We start from the raw sequence: 27,459 nt of genomic DNA on the forward strand, positions 1-27,459 counted from the left end.
ATGTAAATAGTGGAGTTGTACTTGTGGAGCCATTTTTCACTCTTAGTGACGGCTAAAAACACTTCGCACTACAAGCTATACTCACACATTTTATGTACTGGAAGTGCTTTTTATCCATCCCATACACTCATACGCACATGGCTATATCAAAAAGATATCCTTGCGGACTCAAATCTCCGACTCTCTTATAAGCAGGTGAATCACTTGAGTATGATTGTTGTAAAACTTTAAGAAAAAAAAAAAAAAAAGCAGTGAAACACACCCAGAGTAGTTTCACATGTTTATTTTGCCCTGTTGAATTGGCCATTTAATTAAAAAAGTCACAAAATTGAGGATTCTTCTCGATTACAGAACCGATACAAAACGACATACTGTACGGATGCAAGCATAGGCGCATATACACGTACTGTACAAGACACCCAAGAAGTACACATTCAGGTGGAAGCCGGGAGCATGATGACACCATCTGGGTTGCAGAAATGACCAAGAGTGGGATTAACCATTTATATTTCCCATTTAGAAGCACAGTAAAGAACACGAGATAGGACACAGTATAGTGGCGTACACAGATACTCAGCCTTTTCCAATTTAAACAGGGACTCGACCACAGCTTCCTAGGTGAGGAAACACCTAGACTCATTTTAACCTGGTGTGGTACTTTTGAATTTATTGTTGCTTCACTACATTCTGAAGGCAAATCAAAACCAGGATACTCAGAAGGGTTGTTTACACATGTAGCGAAGGCCAACTTCCACTGTGCCGTCGCTCTTCTTTTGTCCCAGAGAGATGCTGGTGAGGTGGCCGCAATGACACAAATATATCCGCTCACAGGGCAAGCAAGAGGACGGTGGGTTCCCTTGGATGCTGATGGAGGAAAGAAAACAGCAAGGGGAGCTCTCTGGGACAAGAGAAGGAATGCAGTAATCTGTATTTGCTGCAGGTTGGCACTCATTTCCCACTAGATGCTAGAGGGATGCAACAACCGCTCAGCTGATCTGTCCCTTTCACGTCACCTGAACAGCAAGACCCAGAATTTTACCGTCCCTCTACGTAAATCCCCACTTTTTCAAAAACATCACTGCTTTCATTTATATAAAACATTTCCCCCATAAAATCTCAAAATAAAGTTGCTCTTAGTAGATGTAAGGACATTATAAGATTTTAACAAACTCGTTAAAAAAAAAAAAAAAAAAAAAATCTCACAGTGAACACTGGGAACGACAGCTGGACCTCCACCTACTCCCTTCACTTAAAATGTGACACAAATACAGCAGCTGGAACAGCAGACAGGTCAGAGAATAAGGTTTGAAGCACATGAGTGGATTGGACTGTTGGTTTAGTTAATAAAGCTGAACAAATAACTCAATTATCTCAGACTGTTCAGATGAATACTCACTTTAGTTGGGTATTCAAACACAAACACACACACACACACACACACACACACACACCTGATTTTCTTATTAATCCCAAGTTACAAGCTATACAGCAGCCCCAAGTCTGTCCGTCGGTCAAGTTTGCCTCAGTTTGCTCGCGTGACAGATACAAGCAGTGAAGACACTTGGGGAGTCTGTTTAAGGAGACTACAACCCCCACTGGAATTCTGAAAAATCATGGAATTTCTCGGAAAACATCCACAGACAGATAACATGGGAATGTGATCCTCATCTTACTGCACTGGAGCGACTCAAACTGCGACTCAAAAAGGATGTAGTTTGTTTATCTAACACACAGAAAAACACCCCCACCCACACACCATAACAATCATTACGAAAAGAAACTTGGTCACATGGTCATGGAGATTTTATCCTCTTAAGATTTGAAAAATAATGCTCTTTTTCTTTTCTCCTCCTACACTCAAATTATATTTAATGGCACTCGGGAAAGAAAAAAAACAAAACACTGCTCCCCTGTTTGTTTAAACCAATAAAACAATCTCATCACTCTCTGCAGTCGATTGGCCACAGTCACATAGCAACCTGGGATCTGTGGAGTAGTGTTCAAATGCCCAAACGCCTCCTCTCTCTACGCCCTTGCACGTAGCACTCAGTGGTATTGACCAGAATACAAACACACATCACTGGCACAGTTGGCCACAGTGTAAATGTGCCTGTGTGTAAGTGAGTGTGAGAGAGATACAAGGGATCATACATTGCACATCTAGTGGCACATCATTCTCCAGTCCTGATTCGGCCATTCTAATTAGTTACCTCTTCTGGACCCTTTCATCACAGAGACCTCACGCAAGAGAGAGAAAAATAAAATCAGCTATTAGACAAAAGTTCCCAAAGCTCACATTACAGTACTGTTAAAGTCTCATTAGACAAAACGAGGGAAAAAAAGGCAGAGGAAAAGAAAAGCTTACATCCAATCACCATTATTTCCAATAACTATATAGGAAAAAGGTTTGTGTCTCGATTAGATATATTATCATTAACATCATATTTACTATGATTATTAATTATTATTATTATCACCACTGTCATCCGTTATTTGTTCAGGGGTCAAATAGGGAGGTAAGGGGATGGGAGAGAAAGAAAATAAAAGAAAAAAAAGAAAGTCAGTCACTGGGAGGAAGCCTTGGTAGCTATCGTGGAGACACAGTGCTGCTGGAAGTTGGGTGACATAGAGTTGCAGCCCAGTCTCTGCAGCTCTTTTCCCAGCATGCTGCAGCAGCCCGGGGCTGGCGGGGCAGTGTTGGGTACCGTGGTGCTCACCGGGAGGCTTTTGGGCTGTTCGCCGGCAGGAGGAAAGTCAGGGTTGTGGCTCTGAAGCACGCTGCTGATGTGGTTAAGGAGGTCGTTGAAAAACTCGGGGACGCCCTCGTAACCTGGAAAGAGAAGGCAATATTAAGAAGAAGAAAAGCAGTGACTTCTGGCTGTGTGCTAAATAAACAATATTCTACCTAAATTGTTCTTATAAAGCTGCTCCTGGACACTAAAGGGAACATAAAAGAATTTTTTTCCCTTTAGTGTCCAGAAGGACCCTGAACTTCATATTACATTAAAATAAGACTCATACTTAAAGAGGTTTCTGAGGTCATAGCTCAAAAGAGCCTAGGTCTGTGTTCCCATACACCTTGCAAAAACAGAAGTCGCCCCCTGCTGGCCATTAGAAAGAATGCAGGTTTAAGGTTTTCTGCACAAGCTTCATGCTCTCTTGTGGTTAATAAAAAGCAGAAATGCAGTTAGCAGAACCTGTAGCTTAAACAGTTTAGGATTACACAGGTGAAGGCTGCTCTAAGGATGGATTCATTATAACTCCCAGTAAAATCGGAGGTTTATTTTCCACTTAATGAGCAGATACTTTAAAGAAGATGATTTATGTGTGTGTGTGTCTGTGAGATTGAGGCTGTGCCTACCTGGGAATGCATTGATGTCAATGACAGCGTGCTGGCCTGTTTGATTGTTGATGATTACATCGATGCCAAACAGGGACACGCCCAGTGCTTCTCGCAATGACCTGGACAATTCTCTGATGACATCATCACTGGGTGGCTGAGACACTCCCTCCACGTTCTCTCTCTGGGTGAAACAAATATTAAAATGTGCATTAGCTACACAGCCTTTAAAAGTCAGGGTTGTGGCCCTGAAAAGAACAAAGACATTAGAAAAGAAACGAGATGACATTTCATTCAGTGACATTTTGGACGTACCGAGGTCAAGTCTGAGGACGACTCTGGTTTGGAAACATTGTGGCTGTTGAAGAAAATGGCTCTCCTGTCTGAAGCAGAAACAAAGGGAAAGGGTGAGGCGGAATTTTAAAGAGTGTTGACTACACGAAACATAAGAAACTCCCAAAGAATTAGTTCCCAAATCACTTTTCCGACATCAATGGAAAATGTTCGCTCCATGTGTTCCTACCATACACTTTCATGTAGATCAAATAAAACATAAGAACTGGTGAAAAATATAACTTCATTATTGAGAAACCTATTTAAGCCTAAAAATGTGACAAAAAATGCTGACCCATTGAGATTAGTTCCTCATCATGTCCAATTATACATGTTCTCTTCCTGTCCCCACAGTGACTTCTACATTTTTTAAGGCTTTCAATATCTGTGACTAAAGGTAGGATTAATTATTGATAATCATAAAGGCTGCAAAACAGCAGTACTTAGCCTGAGGAACTGTAACCAATGCAAACAATCAGTTTAATATGTAGCTCATGATCCTGAACTAAACAGACTGTTTATGCAAGAAAACAACTTCAGAACAAGGCGGCTTTATTCCTGCAGCCTTATGTCAGACATCAGCTGTGGGTTTACCAGTCTGTTATTCAAATTTAAAAAATATCAGCAGGTTAGGGCATGAAGTGGAAGCAAATTATTAATTATTTTAAAAATGAACAACCTTGCCTGCCAGTTATACTGTTTGCTTATTTCCATGAACCCTCTGACAGTATGTTGTTTTGAATTTTCTCAATAGAGGATACACCAGACCGAAGGACCTTTTCTTAGTATTTAGATACTTTAAACACATCTTATTAAGGCTGCCATGCAAATGCTTCTGGGTGACTTCACTCAGTCTTTTTTCATTGGAAAGTTCCTATTTGACTGCAGTCCTGGTGTCACGGTGCAGCTGTCTAGATTTTCCATCATCTGCACTAGGTGGCGCCACAGTTCAACCATGGCCTTTAGTAAGTAAAACTCATGTTTTCTAAATTTGAATACCTGGTATTTAAAAAACAAACAAAACCCCCAAAAAAGAATGTAACTAAACCACACTGATGTAATTCTTTTTCATCTTAAAAAGTTTTCAAGTCATCCAGGTCGAGTCTGTGAGCTGAAGACAACATCATATCCTGGCGTGCTCAGACCTCCACAAAGGATAAACCAAACAGCCACTTGATAAATGCATAGCCCAGCCACCTCAGCAGAACAAGACTCGGCTGTACACCTGCACCTAAAGGATCAACAATACTGTCGAGGATCCCAGTATTCACTTTGTTTTGAACAAAGATGGTTTGAAAGAGCAGTAAAGGAGGCAGTTTACATGCACTGTGAATGGACCACTTTCAAACGGGACAACCTCCACTAGGAGTAAAATGCCCAGGACTGTGCATGATTTGTTTTTAGAACTGAAGAAGCCTCTTGGATGAGAGGTGAACCCTAAAGAACTGCAGTTGGCCATTTTTTAAGCTCTCAAGACAAGTCTCTCAGTCATACCTACAATGTGTTGAGTGTTCCATATGCAGTGTTGGGGAGTAACGGAATACATGTACCGCCGTTACGCATTTAAAATACAAAATATGAGTAACTGTATTCCGTTACAGTTACCGTTTAAAAAGGTGGTATTCAGAATACAGTTACTTTGTTGAAATAAATGGATTACACTGCGGTACTTTCCTGTTTCATCTTGTCGCGGGTCAGGACTGTTTGGGTTTTGTTTGACAGCTACGTTCTGTTGTTCCAGGCGGCAGGGTTACGGTTGCCATGGTTACAGGGCGACGCTCTCTCTCTCTCTGCGACTGTGTGTTTCCTGGGTGAGAGAGCGCCTTTTCGTTGTTGTTGTTGTTGTGCTAAGCTAACAGGCAGAATGCTACAAGCATAGCTCTAAAGAATGTAGCATCATGGGCAGTGTAGTCCGTGTTGCAGGGAGAATGGACTGCCATACACGTTATGGGTCTGTGAGCGCGAGGAGGGAGAAAAAGGCGAGTGGAAAGGTACGAGTTGTCATCGAGGAAAAACGGGAGCTGGAAGCATGTAAATATAATAATAACCACTGCAGCCAAGAAGAGAGCCTGACGAGCCCAGTTGTAAGTAAGCTATTAAGACTCGACTGTACACCGTGTTCGTGTTTTCCTCCGAAAACAATAAGTTCGGTTGGAGCAGTCTTTCAACGCCTCTCTCTGTCTCTCGCAAGAAAAGTTGACCCACACAACAAAGTAAAGCTATTTTTCGGCTACGAGCCGACAGGGACCCCGCCGTATTAGTCAGAGGTCCCTTTACTACAGTTTGGAGTCGCGGACCTTCAGTAATAGTAATAAATCACACAGCAATAGTACATTCACGTTGTTGTAAAAAGCATGATAATATATTAAGTAATCCAAAGTATTCAGAATACGTTACTGTCATTGAGTAACGTAACGGAATACGTTACAGAATACATTTTGGGGCATGTATTCTGTATTCTGTAATGGAATACATTTTAAAAGTAACCTTCCCAACACTGTCCATATGTTTACATCAATAGGTTACTCATTGGGCTCGGGTGAGGAATTTTCTTTGATAAATGTGACAGGAATGTATCACAACATTTTTACCTACGTTTTCTCTGATTTCTAACTTGTAATGATTAACATGAATCAGTGTTCGAGAGAAAGGAGTGGAGGGAAACTGTGTTCCATCACTGTCCAAATAAATCTGCCCTTCGGCACGGCGAAGGTCGCGGTAATGAAATGTTCGGCGGATTGGCTCATTCATTCCCTGGCTTGATGGGCAAAGCTTCACTTTAAGAAGGAAGGCTGACTAGGACAGCCCATCTCTCACTTTCCAAACACTAACCCATACTTCAACCTTTCAAAGCACCCTTTCCATCACTTTCTAGGTACAAAACATAATGCATAGCTTCAGGCTGTGGGGGACAATGACCTAAGCGCTGTGCAGGTGTATTGCTGTGCTGTGGTGAGCTTTTCTGTTGTACCAGCATTCCAGGCTGAAACCAGCCATCCTGTCTGCATGGTTACACAAAGCGGACGACTACGCTGTCGGCAAAAATGATTTGCATGTGGGCCTCTGCTGTATCACATGCAAATACTGGAGTCGTTTGTGTTTGGGGATAACCCTTTATTCAAAGACACGTCATGGGTAAAGCTTTTGACATGTTTATGGAGAAAAACACTGCTGCTCTTGTCTAGTTTTGACAACATGTACCAACAGGGTATAACTCAATTGCACTCTGCTGCACCCCTTAAAAGGGCGAACAGGTCCAATCACAGGGACCATAAAGCCATTTTATGAGCTCTTTTATTGGGTAATTTGGAGAAGCTGTGCAGATTGCACAGACTGACCAGTGTGCCTGTAAGCAGCGCTCGGACTTCCCCACCTGTCACTCTCCCTCTCACTGTGTGTCCGTTCTTAACCTTACCTGCAGGTCCAGCAGGGAAGTTCTTAAGGGAAGGTCTCTCCACTACAGTGTAGGAGTCTCCCACCACGAACACTTTGTAAAGCACTGCGTTATGGTTGATGAAACTCTGAATCACACAAGGAGGCTTCACATCCTTCAGGTCCTCTTCACTGAAGATAATGGCCATCTGTGGGCAGGAGGCCACACAATAAATGACAAAGAACTTGACAGGAAACATTGAGGTCAATCAGCAGTTAGAGGCAGGTTAAAATCTAACTTCATTCAGTGCTGCTTGTGCCGCTGAAATTGACACTCCTGGCAAGCTAGCCAAATAGACTTAATGCCTCCACAGTGTTATACCTACATGAGGTATAACACTATCAGATTTTGCTGTTTGGACTAGAGTTAAATGACAATCCTCTAACAGAACAGGTATTAGCTAAAGCAAACTTTTGAGGGTGTGAGTGACCTCTGAATCCTGCGGGCCTCTTACCTCATGGGAGTTGGTGCCATGAGCCACCCGTGTTTTGCAAACTGTGGAAGAAATGAAGACAAAGAAAAGCGCAGAGTTTACAGCAGAGCACAAACCCTTAAATGTTTGTGATATTTGAGATGATGATGAACAAAGAAACATGGCAACAGGTTTTTAAAAAAAAAAAAAGTGTGGTGAGTAGAAGGAATTAAGATGACAACAGCGGAGCTACTCACTGAAGGGGAATGAGAGTCCTTGCCTCTTGATTTGCTCCAGCACGTCTGGGCTGCACTCAGTGTTGAGGACCATGAATGGAGGAGAGCAAATCCTCTCATCTATATATTTAAAAAATTAATTAATTAATAAGAGAAAAAGGTGAAAGACTATATTAATGCTCAGGAGATGTGTACTCTTGGTTATTTTCACTACAGAAACTTATAAAAGTTATTGCTTTGTTTAATCCACAGTTCAAATTTGGAAGATTTAAGACATCAAACTCATTTTCTTCTGCAGTTTTAGCTTTAACATACAGTTTCAACATAACGTTTCAGCAACTCACATGCCTAACAGTCATATGCTATGACCTGTAGTACTAGGTCAAAAAGTTATTTTTATAACTCATCCCTGTGATGTGTTTACACAAGAAACACAGCAGAGGCCATCTGGTACTGTCCTTCTGCTCCTTACAAACACATACGTTAAATTAATCATAGCGACTACTTGCTTAACCTTAACCACCACGTTTTTGTTGTTGATCCATTTAGGGATCACAGCAGTGACTCATTACTTCCTATTCCTAGTACAGTCTTCTGTCATGTCACTTCTGTCCTTCACTACATCCATGAATCCTCTCTGTGACATCCATCTTCAACATCCTTTGTTCAATAAATCCACCATCCCTTCTCATGTCCAAAATACTTCTTTTATGTCCATAAAATATCTAAGTTCAGGTCACCACAAAAACCCACACAAATACAATGATGAAATATAGGAAAGCATCCAATTTAATGAGGAACTAAGGATAAACCAGCTGAGGACACGCAGAGTCATCGGGCACGTCACCTGATGGACTCACAGGCCTGACATTTCACAACAAACACACTTGCAGTTACAATGTCTTTAAAATTCTCCAGTATTAACCACAGAAATTCTGCTTCTTTTTCACCCATCTCTATATTTTTTATCTGTTTACAAGTATTTTTTTTCATCACATCCTGCAGCAGCAAGTTGGTCAGTTCTGATAAGACTAAAAAATTTTAAAAACATCCTGCAGCTTTGACAAGCGGCACCATATCAGGACTGGGGATGCATCTATATTAATGTTTTGTATTCTGTAATTTCCCCTCCGCAGTAGGTATATGGGGGCGATAAGGCGGACGGGTTGGAGATAACGCCACAGGAAATCATTGGCTGGGCCAAAACAACAGCTGGCAAAATGTTAATGACCAAAACACAATAGAAACATGCCAGTCTTTGTGTGCCGTGGGCCTCAGCAGTGGCAGGGCTCTCAGCTGATGCTAGTGCTGAGGTCAGGAGAATCTCATTTGCTTAAATTAAGTCCAGTGCAGAGTGCTGAACTCTGGGTGCAGTCAGAGTTTTACAGAAACCATGTACAAGTGGCCAAAAGGAACCACAGAAACAACTTAAATGAAGTTGTTGGAAGCAGAATTATCATATTGATGTTCTATGCTTTCACCTACCATCAACAGTTCTTTCAATAAAAAGACAAAAACAAACCAACAGAGGTGCATGTGCGAACAAAAATGTCCACAGCTGGTTTGGCTCCCCCCAGTACAGAGCTCATGTGACGTTGGGCTAATATTCTGGTACACTCACTACGAGCATCTACTCAACTTAAAGCTACAGAAGTTCCCAGATGTGCAAACTGAAGGAGAGCATCCCCAGCTCTGAGCTACTCATGAATAATTTCAGGAGAATCAGGTCTGTATATTTTCCAAATTCCTAGTGTATGTCTGTCCAGATTTGACCTTTGACCTTTTGGAAATAAACGACAATTTATCATTTTATTCCGTTATCCATTTTTGGGATATTTCATTATTAGGAGCATAGCAGTAATGCTATTGAGAGGTCACGCTGACCTTTAAACCACCGACATTGACATTCAAGAGCCCCGACCCAGTTGATTGAGATGAAAAGAAACTGATATGGGGATAAACCTAAAACATAATGGTGCTGGTGCTGTGCGAGGTGATAACGAAGCATATAAAGATGCTTGGTGTTAAGGATCCTCTTATACTGTTATTTCACAGAAAATTAACAGGCAACAATTAAAATCATACAATTGTAGCTAAAATAAGAGATTGTAAGAGATTCAGTATAGTCTATAAACACGATAACTGTATAATTTTTCATTTCATGCATACAGGCATTTATGTTACTATATACAGTAGCTTCTTTAGCCAAAGAAAATGATGAAATAACCTTAATCTTACTGTACAAAACTAATATTGTAAACACACATTTCAGTTAAGACTGAGATTATGTTGCTGCAACTTTAAACTGCTGAATTTTTGCAAGCAGTTTTTCTTTAAATGTTTTTTCTTTATAGTGCTGACATTTCAAGTGCAATAACTCTACCTTGAAATAAAGTGATTTACATAGCCAGGCTCTACCAGTCTGATCCTATGACAGTTTTATCACATGCAGCGGTGATTCTGGTGAAATGTTAGCTACAGCTGTGAAAATAATGTCTTAATAACCCAGGAAAATCCTTTAGGTACCTCCATCTCGTGATGGGTCAGAGAAAAAGACATTAAACCTTCCCCTGCTCTGCTGCTGGCAAACATGTGTTTCCACACCATTTAGAAAACTAATTTTCAGGAATGCGTTTGATTTTTATGTCCAAAGAAAATAAATCTGGTTATTTAGAAAGACTTAACCACAAAGGGTTTATTTTTGGTTGCTTCAATACTCTTGTTCTCTTGTTCTGTGCACTACGACCTTTGCCTGTGAAGCTGGGACCATTCCAGGGCTGGCTTCATACCCGCCAGTGCTGGGAGCAAGCCTGGAGGGTTACCCATGAGTCATCTGTGCACTGCCTACAACTGTGTTCCCTTTTAGTGATGTTATTTTATCAGGTCAAGAACAGCATCATAATAAAAAGAAAAGCCTGATGGTAAAAACATGCCCATTACGTCACTGAGTTCCCAAAGATTGATAGTGTTACATTTGGCTAAACAAAAACCATCAAAAGCCCCGAGCCTTGTCAAATGAGAAAAGAAATTCAAGCTCCAAGTTCAGGTTTTATAATAAAAAGAGCAGAGACTGGTGGACACGCGTGAGTAGCTAAGTTTGTAACAGTGTGCGTGCTTGGCTCTGGCTGACACTTTAGGGGGGAAGGAGGGAGGGGAGGATCAATCTCTGGCTCTGTCTAAACATTACATGCTTGCAGCAGACCCAACGGAGCCGAGGACAGTCTTTATGGGCCTCTACAATGGACAATGAGGTACTTTTTAAAGTGGGATTATACAGTTACGAAGTCTTCAGGATCAGGACATCCCTTATATTAAGTCATTCGTCCACTAAATTACAACATAAACACACAGTCAAATAAACTCCAAATGCATAGGCCTTAACCGGTCACTCAAGAGGAAAGAAAATAATCAAAAGGCCTGTTTTAACACTTAAACTCAGACGACACTATTCTCTTGTTTGGGGATTTAGGTGTAGGGAACTACAGAGAGCCAAGTTTCATTATACTTGCTAAACTGTGGTGCTGTTTAAGTGAAAGGCTAGACTCTCTTGTTGCTATTTAGAGCTTTTTTCCTAGAAACCCGAGCATCCTCTCTTTGCTGCTCTCTTCTTGTCCCTCCAAAGCAAAGCAGCAGGATTTTTTAATATTCTAAATTGAACTGGAAACACGGCTATGCCCTGAGAGCATTGCTTGTGTCAATGTCGTGCTCTAAGAGGCTTACGCTCCAATTAAAATTATGAGTCATTTATGAAAAAAAAGAAAAAAAGAAAAAAGGAAAATGTGATTGTTTTCCCACAACATGCAAATCCAGGTATTATGTAATGATGATCAAAGCACAGTAGGGCAGGTGAACCTGACAGGCAGAAACTCAAGGTGGCACTCTTTGAGCTCACAACTGTTTCTCATTGTCATTCACAGAAATATCTATAATTAAATATTGATCACTTGCATAAACTGGCTCTGCTGGTCCTCACAGAGACAGAATAATACTGCAGCACAGGGAGCACAACTGGATTGTTGTATAAATAGTTTCAGTTTAATTTCTGTTATCTTGAGCTGGAGAGGAAAATGTTTAAGACTAAGAGTTGGTGTGACAACGGTTTCTGTCTATAAAAAACAGACTAAGATATCAAAAACTCATGTATACACAGGAACCAGCAGATTCCACTAAGTAACATAAACAGTTACCTTGGTCTGGCTCACATAGGAAACACAAAGCAACTCTGACAACAGATCGGAGCCAAATTTCCAGTGACGCTGATCCATTAGTGCTCGTGTGGCTCTTTTCTGGCTGCTTTACATTAAACACAGCATTAGGACGAGCTAAATCTTGCACTTAATTTTATTTTCATTTAAACAGTTTGGAGAAGAACAGCTAAATGCACTGTGACTGAGGCCATTTAATACTGAGAGGCCACTCGAGTGACAAAATAAGGTTTGCTTTTCCACAAGCGCACCTCAAGTGTTTCCTCCTATTGAGTACTATTCTGAGTCATACAGACTGAAACATGGCCGGCTCTCTATGGTCTTTAAGTACTTGGTTGCCTTGGCAGCTGCTTCAGGACTCCATGGTCTCTGCTGATAAGGAGGAGGAAGAGGCTGTGCCTAGGAAAGCAAGGCTCAAGAAGAAGAAGAAGAAGAAGAAAAAAAAAAAAAGGAAGACGAAGAAGAAAAAAAGAAAAGAAAAGAAAAACCCCAAACCCTAAAATCTCTTACACTATCCTCTTCTTTAACTTGGGGCGTATGCTGATAGTCTACAGTCTAGTATTACAACAGGTTTACTGTATCATTGCTTCTAAAATGACTAAATTGTCATGGATGCCTTGGCATGCAGGCCTAACTGTGAGCAGACAGCACCACTTACATTAATGGAAGTAGAATGGTGAAAGGAAAAAAAAGAGCTTTGTAAAATGCAGCTAGTGAAGCATCTTCCTCTTCAAACCGATCACACACAGTGAGGCGGAGTGATGCATCTTAAACTCGCTGTTGCGTAACAGCAATCGTGTCTGTTTGGATAAAAAAGACATCGTCTTCTCGTATTTCTATTTTAGGAAAGCACCGACATGCTGATACAGCTCTGAGTCTTTGCTCTGACATCAGACTGCAGCTCATCACACACAAACTTGGTGAGATCATAATTATAAAGGTTTATTTTCTCCTGCCATGTATGGGTTTAAAGGAAATGTGGATGAGTCACAGGTGTGCTTACAGTGTGTGTCAGTAGGGAATGTCCCTCTGTAGCTAAAAGCCATCGTCTGCTGGTAAGTTTACTTGATCAGTGACAGGGGAAGGTGTTGCTCGAGTGACCTGAAGGCAAGTTCTGATCATGCTACGATAAAGCAGAGAGAAATAGAAAGGAGGAACTATGATATCAGCAAAGTGCTCAGCTCATGTTTATGTAAATATAAATGCGAACACTTAAAGTAACACAGTTCAAGTGAGAAGCTACAGCGCCTCTCTGCTCCCCCTTCCCTGGGATGTGAAGAGCACAGTCAGAGGTCCTAAAGGTAACCTCAACTTCCCTCTCAATAACATTAAACAGAAGGCCGTGGCTTTTAAATCAAAATCAAAGCCTATTTTTAGACAGCTTCTGTTTTCACATAGCGAGCTAGGAACAGAGACACTAATGGTGCTAGCCATCCACTTATCTCACAGTCGCCCGAGAACAAAGCTGAATCTTTAATGGCGAACGGTTTATACAAAGCAGGACATTCAGTTCACTCAAAGAACAGAACACATCGCCCAACTATCTGTCTTCTGTGAAAAGTTAACCCTAAAACACTAATGTTGGGTGATTTTCATAAATCTCACTTAGTGGTTGTGTCTTTTTGTTTATTTCTCCCACAGTCGTCAGTGATGCAGGGAGACCGTGTCTTCACTGGACAAGGCTCACATGTTACAGGAATGGTTCCCAGCTTTGTTATTCATTTGATTTGATTTTTTTACCCATCATCCATTTCCTAATTTATCACTAATGTTAGTGCGTTTTTATGAGCTCTCCCCAGTGATACTTCTTTCACTTTATGAGATGTTGTATAGGAGACATACGAGAAAAGTACCTCAATTTGTCATGTACTGTTGTACTTGAATATATTTTTATGACAAGTATGTTTTATTGTATATATTATATCGGGTACAAAAAAAACTCCCAAAAAACCCCAACAACTACCAGGTGTTAGTGACAGTGTCTAAAGTGTGAGTACAGGTTTTAATTAGTGAGCAAATCCTCTCCTTCACTGAAATACGCTGATTTGTTCCAAAATTTCTCCAATGCAACTGAGCCTCACACCAGTTAGTCTCACGAAGTTACCGACAAGACCTTACCTCGCATACAGCTTTCTAATCTGTGGATGAGCTGGTAGGATTTGCAGCGATCCAGCAGAGTTCGGATAGCTGGAAGTGGATCCAGGATGATAGTTTCAGGATGGGCATCAATGTAGTCCTTGAAACACAGATTTACAAACCTCTTAATTTTTACATTCAGAGAGCATTTACCATTATTATAAATGTTATTTTTCATGTATGTCCACACAGATGCAGTTCTCTGCATCATGACTAAACAGGTTTTGTATTGCTTACAGTAACATAACTATGGTCAAAGGCCATGACTTAAAAAGGAAATTGCCATTATTGGATATCTGAATCCAGATATCCTGGCTATGATTTCCCAAAACTTCTTATTCTGTGTAAATAAACCGACTTTTTGGAAAAATAACTGATGACTTACTAATGGAAATGTTTGTGGCTTTTATTTATTTATTTATTTTTTTAAACGTAACTAATGTGCTAAAAGGGCAACCATCTGCCACGACACACACACACAGACACACACACACGAAATGTTAAACAAACATAATCACGTAGACAAATCCAAACACTGAGTTGAAGGGTCAACATGCCTCAATCTGTTTTTGTGTGTAAGCTAGAGAGAGCATGAGATGTATGCCAGCGGGTCTTTATAGGTTACATCACTGCATCTCTGCATGACCTGCTGTTAGATCAGCATGAGGCTGGCCATTTTACATAACTGCAGTCCCCTTCTCTTCTCTCGCCTTCCCGGCTTTCCTCCGACTCAGTCCTCACACCACCTCTCTGTTCTCGGCCGCTCTCCATCATCTCCACACTTGATTTTCGGCTACATGGATCCCTTTGCCAAGAGTTCATTCCGAGCGATTTCAAACTGAGTCACAAACGCTGTCAGGTGGAGCTGGCTGGCCTACACATTACACAAACAGCCCGCCTGCTCACATCGCAACTCCGCTGTCACACACATTTAACATGAAATTAAACACATCGTGCAATATTAAACATCAAGCACATGTACAGTGGAAATAAATGTCTATTTTTGAACAGAGTCTCAGCGCACGCACACACACACACACGCTATAGCACAAAAAATGTAAACCGACGCCTTTGCCTTGACATGGAGGACCCATCTGCAGGATTTGCCGGGATCTAACAGGCAACGCTAATCAAAGCCAGTCGACCTGTTATGTAAGTAAAATATGCTGCCACGGAAAAAATAAATAATAAATAAATAAATCCAAACTAATCTTCCAGGAGTTCAGAGGAATACTCTGTGATAGGGACAGTCACTTGCTGAATTCTGCATCTCAGAAGAAGAAATGCAGTTAAACAGAGACAAGAGGGGGAGTTGAGAAAGAGATCAACGCTTTTTAGCAGGTGCTGGAGAGGAAAAGAGCCAGACGTATGTCAGCGTGGGTGTAAGAGAGGGCTGTTCGCATTTCAGAGCAGATCCGTTTCCAGAGAAGAATAAATGGGTTTGTCTTTGGGAATATGGTCAGAAGAGCATCTAATCTGTCCTGCTGATTGTAAGCCATGTCTGTGATGCCACAGTTGTCAAACCTGAAGCGATACATTATTTTTAGCATTTGTATTAGCCACAACTACAACCAGATGGGTGCGATTTACCACATCAGTTCAGCTTACATAAGATGTCAAGTACAGAGAAGCCCGGAAGACCTAAATTACGACTGTAGCGATCTACACCCATTTGTCAGCGAGGTAAACGAAAAAAAGAAAATCTACAACAGATAAAAGCGCCTGGTAATTAGCTACAAATGCCATTTTATCTTCGCAGTTTAGTTGGAGAACGCAAATGATATTTGTCCAAGGTTTACTGCGAACACGGCTCGCACCTAGGGCCACTGAATCACCAGAGTGCATCTCAGGACGACATTTTGTTTTCATAAAAAGCTATTTTAGAGATGACGGTTTATTCTCTCCACGACACAACCGGGTTATTTATGATCACAGCTGTGTAACATTAGAATTACGCCAACACATATATTTCCAGTGGAAATGTAATCACAGATGACAGTTGTGTTCAGGTAAACACGCAGAACAAAAGAGGAGAAGACTCAGCCACAAGACTTGGCTGCTGATTTACCCGCTGATATTAAAGTCAACCACTAACTACAGTGGTAAAGTTTGAGTACTGACTAAAAGGAAGAAAATACTGTAATAAAACACAAAACACACACACTTCCTCTGAACTGAAAAAAACCCTACAAAGATGTTATCGATGCTTACAGGATGACATTTCTTTGTAATTCGTACAGCCAACTGAGAGGAGACCTTTAGCTTGAAGATCAACTGGCTGACTGAATAAACATTAAGGCAACGCAAAAAATACAGAAAAATTCCCGTCTCAATCTAAACGACTCATTCGAATGTGCACAGTTCAATTTTATTTAGTAAATAATGATATGAACACTACTAAGCATAGGGTATGCATTAAGATGAATGATGATTAAGAGGGCTGCCAGATGGCTACAGCTAACAGTAGTGGTAAATCAAAGTGACAAAATCTCTAAGCTTTAGCAAAAGGATGAATTATATATTTAAATAAATAAAAAGCCTTCAGAGAACTTATGAAAGGGTCACCAATTATCCACAGGGAGCCACAATATTTTTGTTATGTTTGGGGGAAAACCTAATAATAATTTTAAAACCATCCAACACTGGACATACTTAGCGTGACTCCTAATTCGGAGCAAGCTAATGGCTAATCTATTATCTTAATAGGACAACATGATGTTGTCCTATTAATATGTTGCTGTCAACATATTAATGCTGTCAATGAGCACAACTTGAAGCAACATTCATTATTCTGCAAAAACTTGAAAATTGCAATAATATTATAAAGTGAGTGTCGAATTTTTGTATAAACCTGCAGATATGCTTTTTAGCTCTGCAGAATGGCTTACATTTGGAGTCAGTCTCAAGTGGCCACTGTATGAGCTACAGTTTTAGTTTTCTTTCTGAGCCCTTGAGGGTTTCAGCTTGATGAAAACCAGCCACATTTTGCTCAGTACATGGTATTAGGCAGCTAAGAAGTTTTTGCTTTGATTGAACTTTTAAAGACAAAGGAGCAAATCCATGCCTTGCTTCTGGAAATTGACAAGATGTGAAAATGTAAGTCAAAAATTGCACTGGTTTGCACATCCACAGGAATCTAGAGCGCTTTTTATCATACGTAACTCACTAAATAACAAGTCTATATGTACACTGTCAAGCATCAAATGCAGGCCTGTGCTAATATCGACCAGGTTCTGCAGGATGTCAGCGATTGCTCCACTCTCACATCCTGTTTGCCCTTCTTAATTGAGCAGTCAGGGACATGGTGACAGAATTGCGTGACTCTGATCACGATTACAGCTCCTGAGTCACTAAGAGAGAGACGGAGGCATAGTGCAAGATAGTTTAATAAAATTCATTTTCACACCATCTGTACCACTGCCAGATTAATGAATGCATACACAGAGAAGAACAGCATGTTTCTAAAGTAGGTTTTCAGCTCCAAATTTGATGCGTTGAACATGAGATTTTTCTTAGTTCAGGAAGAACAAAAAAAAGTTTCAGAGATAACATTAAGGATTTATGAGTGACCACGTGCTCAAATATAGCTGCTAATGCATGTATGTTCCTGTGATCTGCCTGGCTGATTCTTTGAACACATTACCTGATTCCTTGAACTGGGTCATTTACAATCGTAAATGTAAAACTCGGTCACCCATAAATGTTTATTGCCGGTACTAGGGCTGCAGTCAAAACCAATCAGTCAAAGCCAATCAGTGTCGCAAGACTTTTCTGCATTTGCGACATTAAAAAAAAAAAAAAAAAAAAAAAAAAGCTTTTTAAAGACCAGTTAATCTCAATATTGAATGTAGGCTGCATAACCTGTGAAATTCTGTGTCAAATATTTTGAGTAACAAATTATTTTTTGGTTATTTAACAGCCAAAATAGAACAATAAATATTAATATTAGCCATGCAATTGCTTCAATAATAGCTTCATCTAGATATGGATCTATGAAATCAAGACAAAGAATAAGTATTAAACAATTTTACAACTTAGATTGGACCTGTTTGATATTTAATAAAACATAAAATTGATGGATGAATAAGAAGTTGGAGTATTTGTTATCCATCTATTAGTAGAGATTATTCATTATGGCACCTACACTATTACCATTCCCAAGGTTAAGGATGAACTTAGACGGTTTCCCACACATACACTGTATTCATTTTTCTTAATATGTGTGTGTGTGTGTGTGTGTGTGTGTGTGTGTGTGTGTGTGTGTGTATGTATCTATTTTCTTTAGATTGTTGTGTGTCCAAATGAACAGGCCAAAAGTGTGAATAGCATTCTCTAGGCCTTGTCCTCTCCTAAATTTTGGTTTTTCTATTTGTGAATACATGGGGAGGAGGGAGGGATAAGCAGGAAGACAGACCGATGCATACCTGTACTCTTTGTACCAACAGTACAGCCTGTGAATCATTCTGGTCAGCCTCAAGGATAAGGTCAGTCAGTTTGTGGATGATGACATCCAGGGGTCCATGGTCCTCTAGAGGCTGGCTGAGGTCCAGCTGAAGACAGAAGTGTAAAACAGGTCAAAGATTATTGTGCAGTCTGGGATGTATTAGCCATTTTTGAAATGGATATCCATCAGCAACCACACACACACACACACACACACACAAAAAAAAACATTTTATCTTTATAAAACTCAGGTGTTAATATTAAAAAGTCACAACTGCTTTGAAAAATCTGTGACTTACTAACGCAATATTATAGATTCTTGGCCCATTAGATTTTAGTCAGGGTTTTAAGTGCTATGGGTGTGGGGGTTATTTTTGTGTCTCTGGCTGCGGAGAAAGGAAGTGTAAAACCAACACTACAGCAGTTACAAATAAGCACTTTCACACCTGCAGTATGCCAGGTCAACATCAAGTCAATCCTGCAATTTGTTGAGTTCTTAAGTCACGGCGTCCCGCATTTCCTGCAAAATCTGCAAAGACCTACTGCTAGTAAATAAGTCATAGGATTTCTGCCTGACCTTTTGGGTTCCTTTTGTTTAACCCACCATTTATTCACATCAGTTACTTCTTGCATACACGCTAAACAGAAAATCTACCTATTCATGTACTTGTAGATGCATCGCTTCAGGTATGAAGTGGTACTGGTAAAGACACATAGTTGCAATTAATGTACTCATGAATCAGAATAATGGCTGTAGTGAACTAGCCTGTTATTCAAAATCACTCCTACCATATAGAACAATAGGGGGGGGGGGGGGGAAAGAAGAGTATACAAAGTAAACAGTGGGTAGATTTTGTTTCATCCTGAAAAACACATTCTTTTATGCTTAACTGCTTCCCTCTTACAAGGATGATGAATTATTTTTAAGAAAACAGTGGCTACATTTGGAAAGTCATTAATCTGTCACTTTAAGGCTTATTTACACTCCTAATCTCCTAATAGAAGACAGAAATCTCTCTTAAATCTGTAAGTTCTGGTCTAGGAAACATTTTATTTTCTGACTTTTTGGTTATAAAAACATCATAATGACTGATTTTACATAGTGTTCTACCTCTTTATTTACAGCTTTAAATGTGGATTAGCAAGAGTTTGGTTTTTTTTGCTTTGAATTACACCCGGATTTATTTCTGGCATCATCTTTGAAAACTCCAGCCTCCCTCTGGCTAGACCTCGAGTCTCATTGAGCATATTCGACAGCCTCTGAGAAAAAGCCAAATTAGCATTTGTTTGAAGTTTAACGGTGTTGAAAAGGGCTGTCTGCTGAGACCAAGTAGCTAACAAGTAGACAAAACAAGGCACCAAGTTTGATAAAGCATATGCAGGTTAGCACATGCATGTAGCAACATCACAAGCGACAGAGGAGAGATGCTAGAATTTAGCAACCAGTGTCGAGTGAACATGAACATGATGAAATTATTACCACAACGGGGCTGTCGCTGTGTTTAGACTGTTATGACAGAGTTTGGTCTATGTGAGATAACAACTTTTAAAGTTATGACAGTTAGTTTGGTGTCATGATTGCAGTTTTCAGTTAGTTTTTAAAGAGGTCCTTTTGATGTGTGACGTGAAGACAGGGCAGGAAAAATAACTCCAGAAAAGGGGTCTAGATCAGTGAAGACATGCTTTGATACACATTAATCATTAGAAAACTCTGGTTAGACACCAGCAATGTGTTTTCTAACACATGTAATAAAAATCTGGCAGTCTTAAATATCTGAGGCAGTAGTTCCCAAACTTTTTTTGCTGGGCCCCTCTTTGTTTTACAAAAAAATGTTCCCCCCCCCGCTCCCACGCACGCCCCAATACATCCTCCAACCACACACACCCATATTTTGCTCCATTGCGGTTTATTTCACACCTCAAACATTTAGTAAACAATTAAATAAATACAAGTAATCTGTAATAAATTACAGTAGTAAGAAAGTAAACTACTAACTCTTTTACGCTACGTCCGCACCTACACGGGTATTTTTGAAAACGCAGCCGTTTCGTCCACACGTAAACGGCGTTTCAAATCACCGAAAACTGAGATTTTTTTAAAACTCCTTTTCTGCGTTTACGTGTGGACGAGGAATACAGAGTTCGTCACGCAACGTCAAAGGTATGTGTCTTTTTTCACGTCAGCTGTGCGCCACGTTATTGTTTACATGAGAGGAATTGCAGAATGGCAGATAGAGACAAAATACTGTTAATCTGACTATCTTCGGGTTTTACAGGCTTACATACACACACGCAGTTACTGTCCCTCCATTTACAAAGGCAGAGGCGTCACGGTGTCATTATTTTACATGTAGTTGTTTTTTTCCTGTGTAATAATATTCAACATATCAATACATTTTTCAAAAAAAATGCCTCTCTGTGCAAAATGGGTTCAAAAACATAAACAGCTGTGGGAGACCGTTTGTCCGTGATTTGAACCGGGGGGACAAATCGTGGCAGGATCAGCCTGATATTATTTGTATCCCACTGTAACTTTACTGTATAAAGAGCTAACATCTCCAACATGTCAGGAGTAGTTAGTAGTTGGTCATTACAACAAGTGTTTGTGAACTAAAAATCAAGAATGTGGGATACTGTTTGTCCGTGATTTGAAGAGCCCAGCGCTGCTCCCAATGAAGGGAAAACCAATTCTGCAGGGGAGACCTACCTCCGCACTTGTGCAGGTGAAGCCAAAGAAAAGATTTGCTTCATCATATTTTCTAGTCTTTGGGGCTTGGAAGGAAATTTGTTTGGAAACATATTCAGCGATGCTTCATCTCCTGCTTTGCGTCTGTGGAGGCGCCCCGTGCTAGCAGTGTCCAAGCATTATTTTTTTTCCCCCCTTTTCATACCGAACCCCCCCCCGCAATGGCTCTGCGCCACCCCTAGGGGGCGAGCCCCACACTTTGGGAAGGTCTGATCTGAGGTAACCCCTTACACATTTAACTTTGCACATTATCAGTTCTTGAATGTGCAAAATATGGTACTGGGGGGGGGGAAAAAAATCGTATAAGGTACAGTGCTAACAAGCACGATTAGCTCATTAGCTAATCAGCTAATGGGCTAATCGGACAAACTCAGACAAAAGACAATGCAGCCACACCTTTCCAAACAAGCTAGAGGTGGGCAGATCCCCAATATCCTTGTGCAATCCATACATTATGCAAACAGAGTGAATACACCTTAGTCACACAGGTGTGGATCAATACAAGAACTGTATAACTGTACAGAGTTTCAGTTGGTTTAGGATAGGCCACTTCCAGAGCCAACATCTTCTGGTTAATGATTGTTAGAGATGTGATGGTTAGTTACTAACTTGAGTACTTTTGGTCGAACTCTGGTAAATCAGTTGTACAGGAGTGGTATATTGGTTTAGATAGTGTTCTTTACAAAGAGCATTTTGCACAGAGGAAAATGCAATCATACTATAACAATCATAGCATACTGTAAGTATGCATGTATGTAACCGAGGAGACCAAGCTTGATGAAACTTTGGATAAACATTGTATAGGCCATATAGATGTTGAAACTCAATGCCCTAGGCAAATATTTAATTAAAATCCCACAATAGTATACATTTTATAGGTCAATTTAGCAACAAATGGGATGTCAGACTAGACTAATGTATTACAATATAACATCATACTACGCATGAATGCATGTTTGTATATTCCTTAGCATAGAGTGGGAGTTTGTTAGTATGGCAAATATTTGAATTTCAGTGTGGTGTGAAATACTTTCATATTTGTAGCATGAACAATGAATACTAGACACCATGCAGGCTGCAGAAAATATTCCACCATGCAAAGAAATGTCACGACATGCTGCTTTTCAAGTTGAGCTGAATTTCTTTAAGAGCTCATTATCCTATATCAACATGGCATTTCTTCCTCTGGCCATCTTAATACTGTTGGATTTCATTGTAATGCACTGAACATTCCTGCCTGTAGAAACACGCCCTTCAGTTCACACCCTTCAGCAACATGTTAACATGAACTGATTCTTGAAAAGTGAATCTGCATCTGTGTTGTTTGTAACTACATGAACTGAAGGCTTAATATGTACCAACATAGTTGAAACTGTACAGAACATGATCGCATATGTAACTTTACTGTTACCATATTAAATTAAGGAGAGCAGAACCTCTGATTTTGGTAAACTTTCAGTTTTGTTTTAAGCTCGAGATGTTAAACATATTATTAACACAGGAGTACATAATCTTACAATCATCATATCACCCACCCCAAGTCAAGAGATCTCTGGAAACCTCTGAGAGCAAAAGCTTTCTGATAAATATTGCTGGTACAGTTTTTACATACAAGTGTCTAGTGGATTCAAAAGTCACTCAACCAGTTTCATGAAGTGAAATGCAATGGAAACAGGAAGGCAATCGATCATATTATGTAACAACTTCTACAGCATTTGTAATAAAAAAGGTTTCAAAAACAAACACTGCTTTATTGAATTATTGTTGCGCCTATCCAGCAGGTTTATCAGGAATCGTGTGGTCATAGGACACATAGACACTGTGGTGCAAGCATATGGCAGATGTATAAAACACATAAACATGCTGCCATGACCTGACCAATGCTGTGTTAGCAAGTCATACTCATAAAATGTGTTGTCACCTGTGGTCAAACAACTACTGAGTCTTTAACACTAGCTGCTGTGAGCAGCAGTGATGACAGGGCTACGCCAGTGGCAAGAGCCACCTTTTTTTTCTTTTTTCTCTACCTAGCAGTGTGACAGGGCCTGCCTGATGGGGATTTGTCTCTACTGAGGCACTGCTTTTAATCTTCTGCTTATATGACACACAGAGGGCCCATCCACAGCCTGGCCCTGCCACAAAAACAGGACTCTAGATTGTGGGGTCATCACCCATTGGCAAAGACACATCACACAGGATGAAGCTCTCTCTCCTCCCTGTGCACTGACAGAATGACCCTGCTTTAGAGCTTATCCCAGAACCCAGCAGTAAAGTCACTGATGTCCTTCTAAATGCTAAAAGCAGAAATGTCAGCTGATGGTTTTCAAAGTCCCTCTGGGACTGAGAGGTAGCAGTGGGCCGTAGTGGTGACGGACAGCGGAGAAAAAAGGCTGGGTCCTGGAGGGAGAGGGTAGGTCAGGGCTAACATATTTTCAGCTTTGATGTAGCTCTGCTGTGGGGCCAGTCTCTCCCCTATGGGAAACTAACATTCATGATCTTAAGCAAACAGCAAAGACAAAGCTTGTGGAGTGCTTTGCTCATCAGTAAGTACACTGCACACAAATTATAAGGACCACAGTCATTATTTGGCGATGCCTCTGCTTAGTCTCATTCTAGTTCAGCTGCATCACACCTGACTTTTGCTTTGTTGTCAGGCAAACCCAAAGAGTATGTGCAGAGAACAGACAGACATGTGATAAATAATTTATTCTGTATGCCATGTTGCAATGATGGCACGCTAGGGTGAGTGTGCAACAAAGAAAAAAAACAAAAAAACATGCATGCACAAGTCTAAGACAAACTGTGGCTGCCAGACATATCTCACATCAGCAAAAGATTAACACAAAAGGAGAGTCTCCAAATTCTCCACATAAAAACTGTATGGAAGGTCAAACTGGGAGCTAATTAGGCTAATGGCTCTCTCCTCAGCAGTTTACAGAGAGAAGACTTATCCCTGCTGAATTGATTGTGCAATCTAAGCTTTTGAGGAACTGCCTTTCATCACACGATCAACATAAATGCTTTGGTAAGTAAAGGTTACCCAGCATTAGACAGGTCTGATTTTACTGCTTTTGTAGGTAGCTTACAAAAACTTTAAGTAACTTCCTTAAAAGGCAGACCAAGTCATGCAGGATGAAAATGAACAAACTGCCAAGATGTTTTCAGGTGAGATGAAGAAATAAAGCATCAGCATAATTGTACCAAGCCCACTGACAAGAGCTGATAAGATAAAGGAGGTACTGCACAGTCCATTGTATTCAGACCATTGACTAAATCATTTGTCAACCACCCCTGAACTCCCACTACACTGCACACATGTCACATAAAAACTGGGGGAAGAGATAAAGTAGCATGCCGGAAATTACCTTTAAATTTTTGAAGCACTAAGGATAATAAAAACAGCGACTTGATAAGTTTCTCTGGGCAGCCAACTCAAAAATTGGCTCATCATTTGAGATTCCTTTTCCTGAGAGAGAATACTGGCTTTCAGGAGAACAACCCTGGTGAGTTAATCTCATCATACCCATGATATACACAACCTAATGTAGGGATCATGGGGAAACTGGCTCTTGTAGACTCAGTGCTAAAGGGTCAGTATTGATGAGCTTCAAAAATGTGCACAGGGGAGGTAATGGAAAGATGAGAGGGATGAGGGGTACAGCAAAGGTAAGCCTTGGTAGAGCCTAGAGGAGAAATCATTAAAGTCTGACAATGGAATCTTTTTCACTTTCGTCAGTCCTGACGCATATACATACAGAAGGGTTTCCCACACTGAAAACAGAAATATAAAATTAAGTCCCTTGGGCGGCCAGATTTAGCAAAGATCTGTTCACACGAGGTGACGTCATAACCACTTTCAACCTCTTGGGGAATACAACCTCTCGGGAAGTGCACCTCATTAACTCTGTCACTTCAACTTTGGAGCTTTTTTCTACACAACAACAAAACAAGACAAAAAACAACTGGTCTGTAAAACAAATCACAGTGGGGCTGTGATTTACCCATTTACTATTGGTGGGGACCTGAACTTAAAGATTTTTCGCTTCTTTTGTCCAACAAACTATCCAAAAGCCATACATACACAAGTCTGATATAACAAAAGACGAAGAAAAAAAAGTTTCTACTTGAGAAGCTGTTGGGTGGTTTCATTAAAACACTTCTGATTGATCAAAGTCGTACATACAGCACATAGAAAACAAGCAATTTATTGTGCATTAAGGCTGTAAACCGACAATGAATCAACAGGTTTTTATGCCAAAAGGATTCATTTAGCCTTGGATTTTCAGGGTTGACTTGATAGCACAAGGGCCAGCCTGTCTGTCAGACCACATGGAACAAGGTTAGCCGATTACACTGGCTGACAAAAAAAATAAATAAAAATCTGCACCAAGCAGCAAGAGAAGGTTAAATTGACTTGACATCCACAAAAATAGCAAAAGTTGTATGCTTTCTTAAAAGCTTAAAACAGTGACCAAACAATAATAATAATAATAATAATAATAATAATAATAATAATAATAATCTTCCCACTACTGTAATTTTCTAAGTCTCTAAACCAATTAAAACTTCAAGACTAATTTGTTTACCGGCTTTCCGTCTCCCTGTGTCCTCTCCAGAAAGACTAGGTTTAACGCGGACCTATGTTTTGACTTTCCCCATATATACACTATCCCAGTGGTCTAAACATCAGAAAACATATCATAGATTAGAAAATAAGAGTCCCCAGGCTCCAAATTCACTAGTGCAATAGGAAACTAAATCTTTGTACAACAAGGCCAAAGTAGGACAACGGATACTGTTATCTTTGTTTCTGATGTGGCCACGACACTGCAGGCACTGACAGGAACGGACACAGCGCGGCCACCCAAATCATTGGTGTGCATTCAAAAACACTTCTGGCTCTGTTAGTAAACTGAACTGTCTCGACTGGCAGTGACAGCCCAGCTAAAACTAACAAGTTTATGCTGATTTATAGAAGTCAGGAGAAAAAAAAACAAAAACAAACAAAAAACAAACAAACCCCACAACAGTGAAAAGCAGGTAGTTGTAGATGAACTAGTAACAGAGAAGATAGCAGCACCGTTCCAAGCCCTGGGTACATCCTAACTTTGGGCCTGTGAGGATCTGCGGTCTCCCAGGAGGGGCTGAATGCATAGTGGGAAACAAAGCCCTGCTTACTTTGGGACTATTCCCAGGACAAGACTCTTTCTGGGTGTGCTGATATTGTCAGCACAGCGAGAGGAAAAAAATAACCTCAAAGTGAAGGAGAAAAAAAACCCAAAACCCAATCCCACAAGATAAAAAGAAACAAAGTAAAAGGCTGAGAGAAAGGCAGGATAATTTCCTCTTTAATTTCAGAGAGCACTCTAAGTGACAGATACTGTTGTGCACAGAGCTCCCAGTACTTCGTGACAATTGTTACTATGCTGCTGAATGGCCTGTGCTTACTTACACTCTATAGTATGCTGGGCAAGAGCCGTTAATGACAGCAGCTTTTCCTTCCCTGAGGTCCGTATTTACTGGGACATAGCTCAGCACTCAGAGGTAAATTATTACTATAGGCAGACTAGTATTTATTTTGGTACACCAACAGCTCCCACTGAAAAGAGCTGTATCTTCTTCTATTTATGCAATTTTATATCATAAAAGTATTTCTGCTGATATGACTTTTAACTGAGGATCTGAATACTTCAACCCTCCACACACACTCACAACATGAGAAGCTGCTCGCCCAAATAGACTCTTGTGACAAACAAGTTGAATTGAGGTCAGGTGTTGAAATATCAAGTTGGGATGACTTTCATCACAGCTTAACAAGGAACATGGGCTGTTGTGATATACTGTGACCAATGACGCTACATACAAAAAAAGCAAGACTGTGAAAAAACTACATCCTGTCTGTAGGAGGTTATGCACTTAGTAATTGGCCAAAGAAATATATCAAATGTAAAGTGTTGTAGGTGGATTGACTTTCAGGCATCAAATATGAATAGCAGAGATTCAAAAGTATCACAGCACAAACAAACAAACACATGACCAAAGAAGTAAAAAACACACAAAATCAAACTGTGTGCTCTTCTTACCTGAACAACTTCTATTCCTCTTTTCCTGAAAAAAAGGACAAAATAAGACTTTTTATTTTGTAGAAGATATAAGATGAAAATGCTCAGAAACA

At 40.3% G+C, this 27,459-nt stretch overlaps 1 protein-coding gene across 2 annotated transcripts in view; it reads right to left on the reverse strand.

Annotated features, from left to right (window-relative positions):
* Positions 1 to 280: 280 nt before the first annotated feature.
* The window catches only part of LOC146612501 (inositol-tetrakisphosphate 1-kinase-like), a 32,813-nt gene continuing 5,634 nt past the window's right edge, over positions 281 to 27,459 (reverse strand). For both annotated transcript variants that reach the window (XM_085342760.1, XM_085342762.1), the window contains exons 3-11: positions 27,368 to 27,392; positions 18,520 to 18,645; positions 14,078 to 14,195; positions 7,776 to 7,874; positions 7,561 to 7,601; positions 7,089 to 7,254; positions 3,656 to 3,723; positions 3,362 to 3,524; positions 281 to 2,830 (exon numbers count right to left, since the gene is read on the reverse strand). In XM_085342760.1, the coding sequence (XP_085198886.1) occupies positions 2,565 to 2,830; positions 3,362 to 3,524; positions 3,656 to 3,723; positions 7,089 to 7,254; positions 7,561 to 7,601; positions 7,776 to 7,874; positions 14,078 to 14,195; positions 18,520 to 18,645; positions 27,368 to 27,392 (1,072 nt within the window). In that variant the 3' untranslated portion in view covers positions 281 to 2,564. The remainder of the gene's footprint in view (positions 2,831 to 3,361; positions 3,525 to 3,655; positions 3,724 to 7,088; positions 7,255 to 7,560; positions 7,602 to 7,775; positions 7,875 to 14,077; positions 14,196 to 18,519; positions 18,646 to 27,367; positions 27,393 to 27,459) is intronic.

This window comes from Diplotaxodon limnothrissa, linkage group LG19, assembly GCF_057381915.1.
Source record: "Diplotaxodon limnothrissa isolate DT_005_m linkage group LG19, D_limnothrissa_male_GT1.1, whole genome shotgun sequence".
NCBI classification, from domain to species: Eukaryota; Metazoa; Chordata; class Actinopteri; order Cichliformes; family Cichlidae; genus Diplotaxodon; species Diplotaxodon limnothrissa.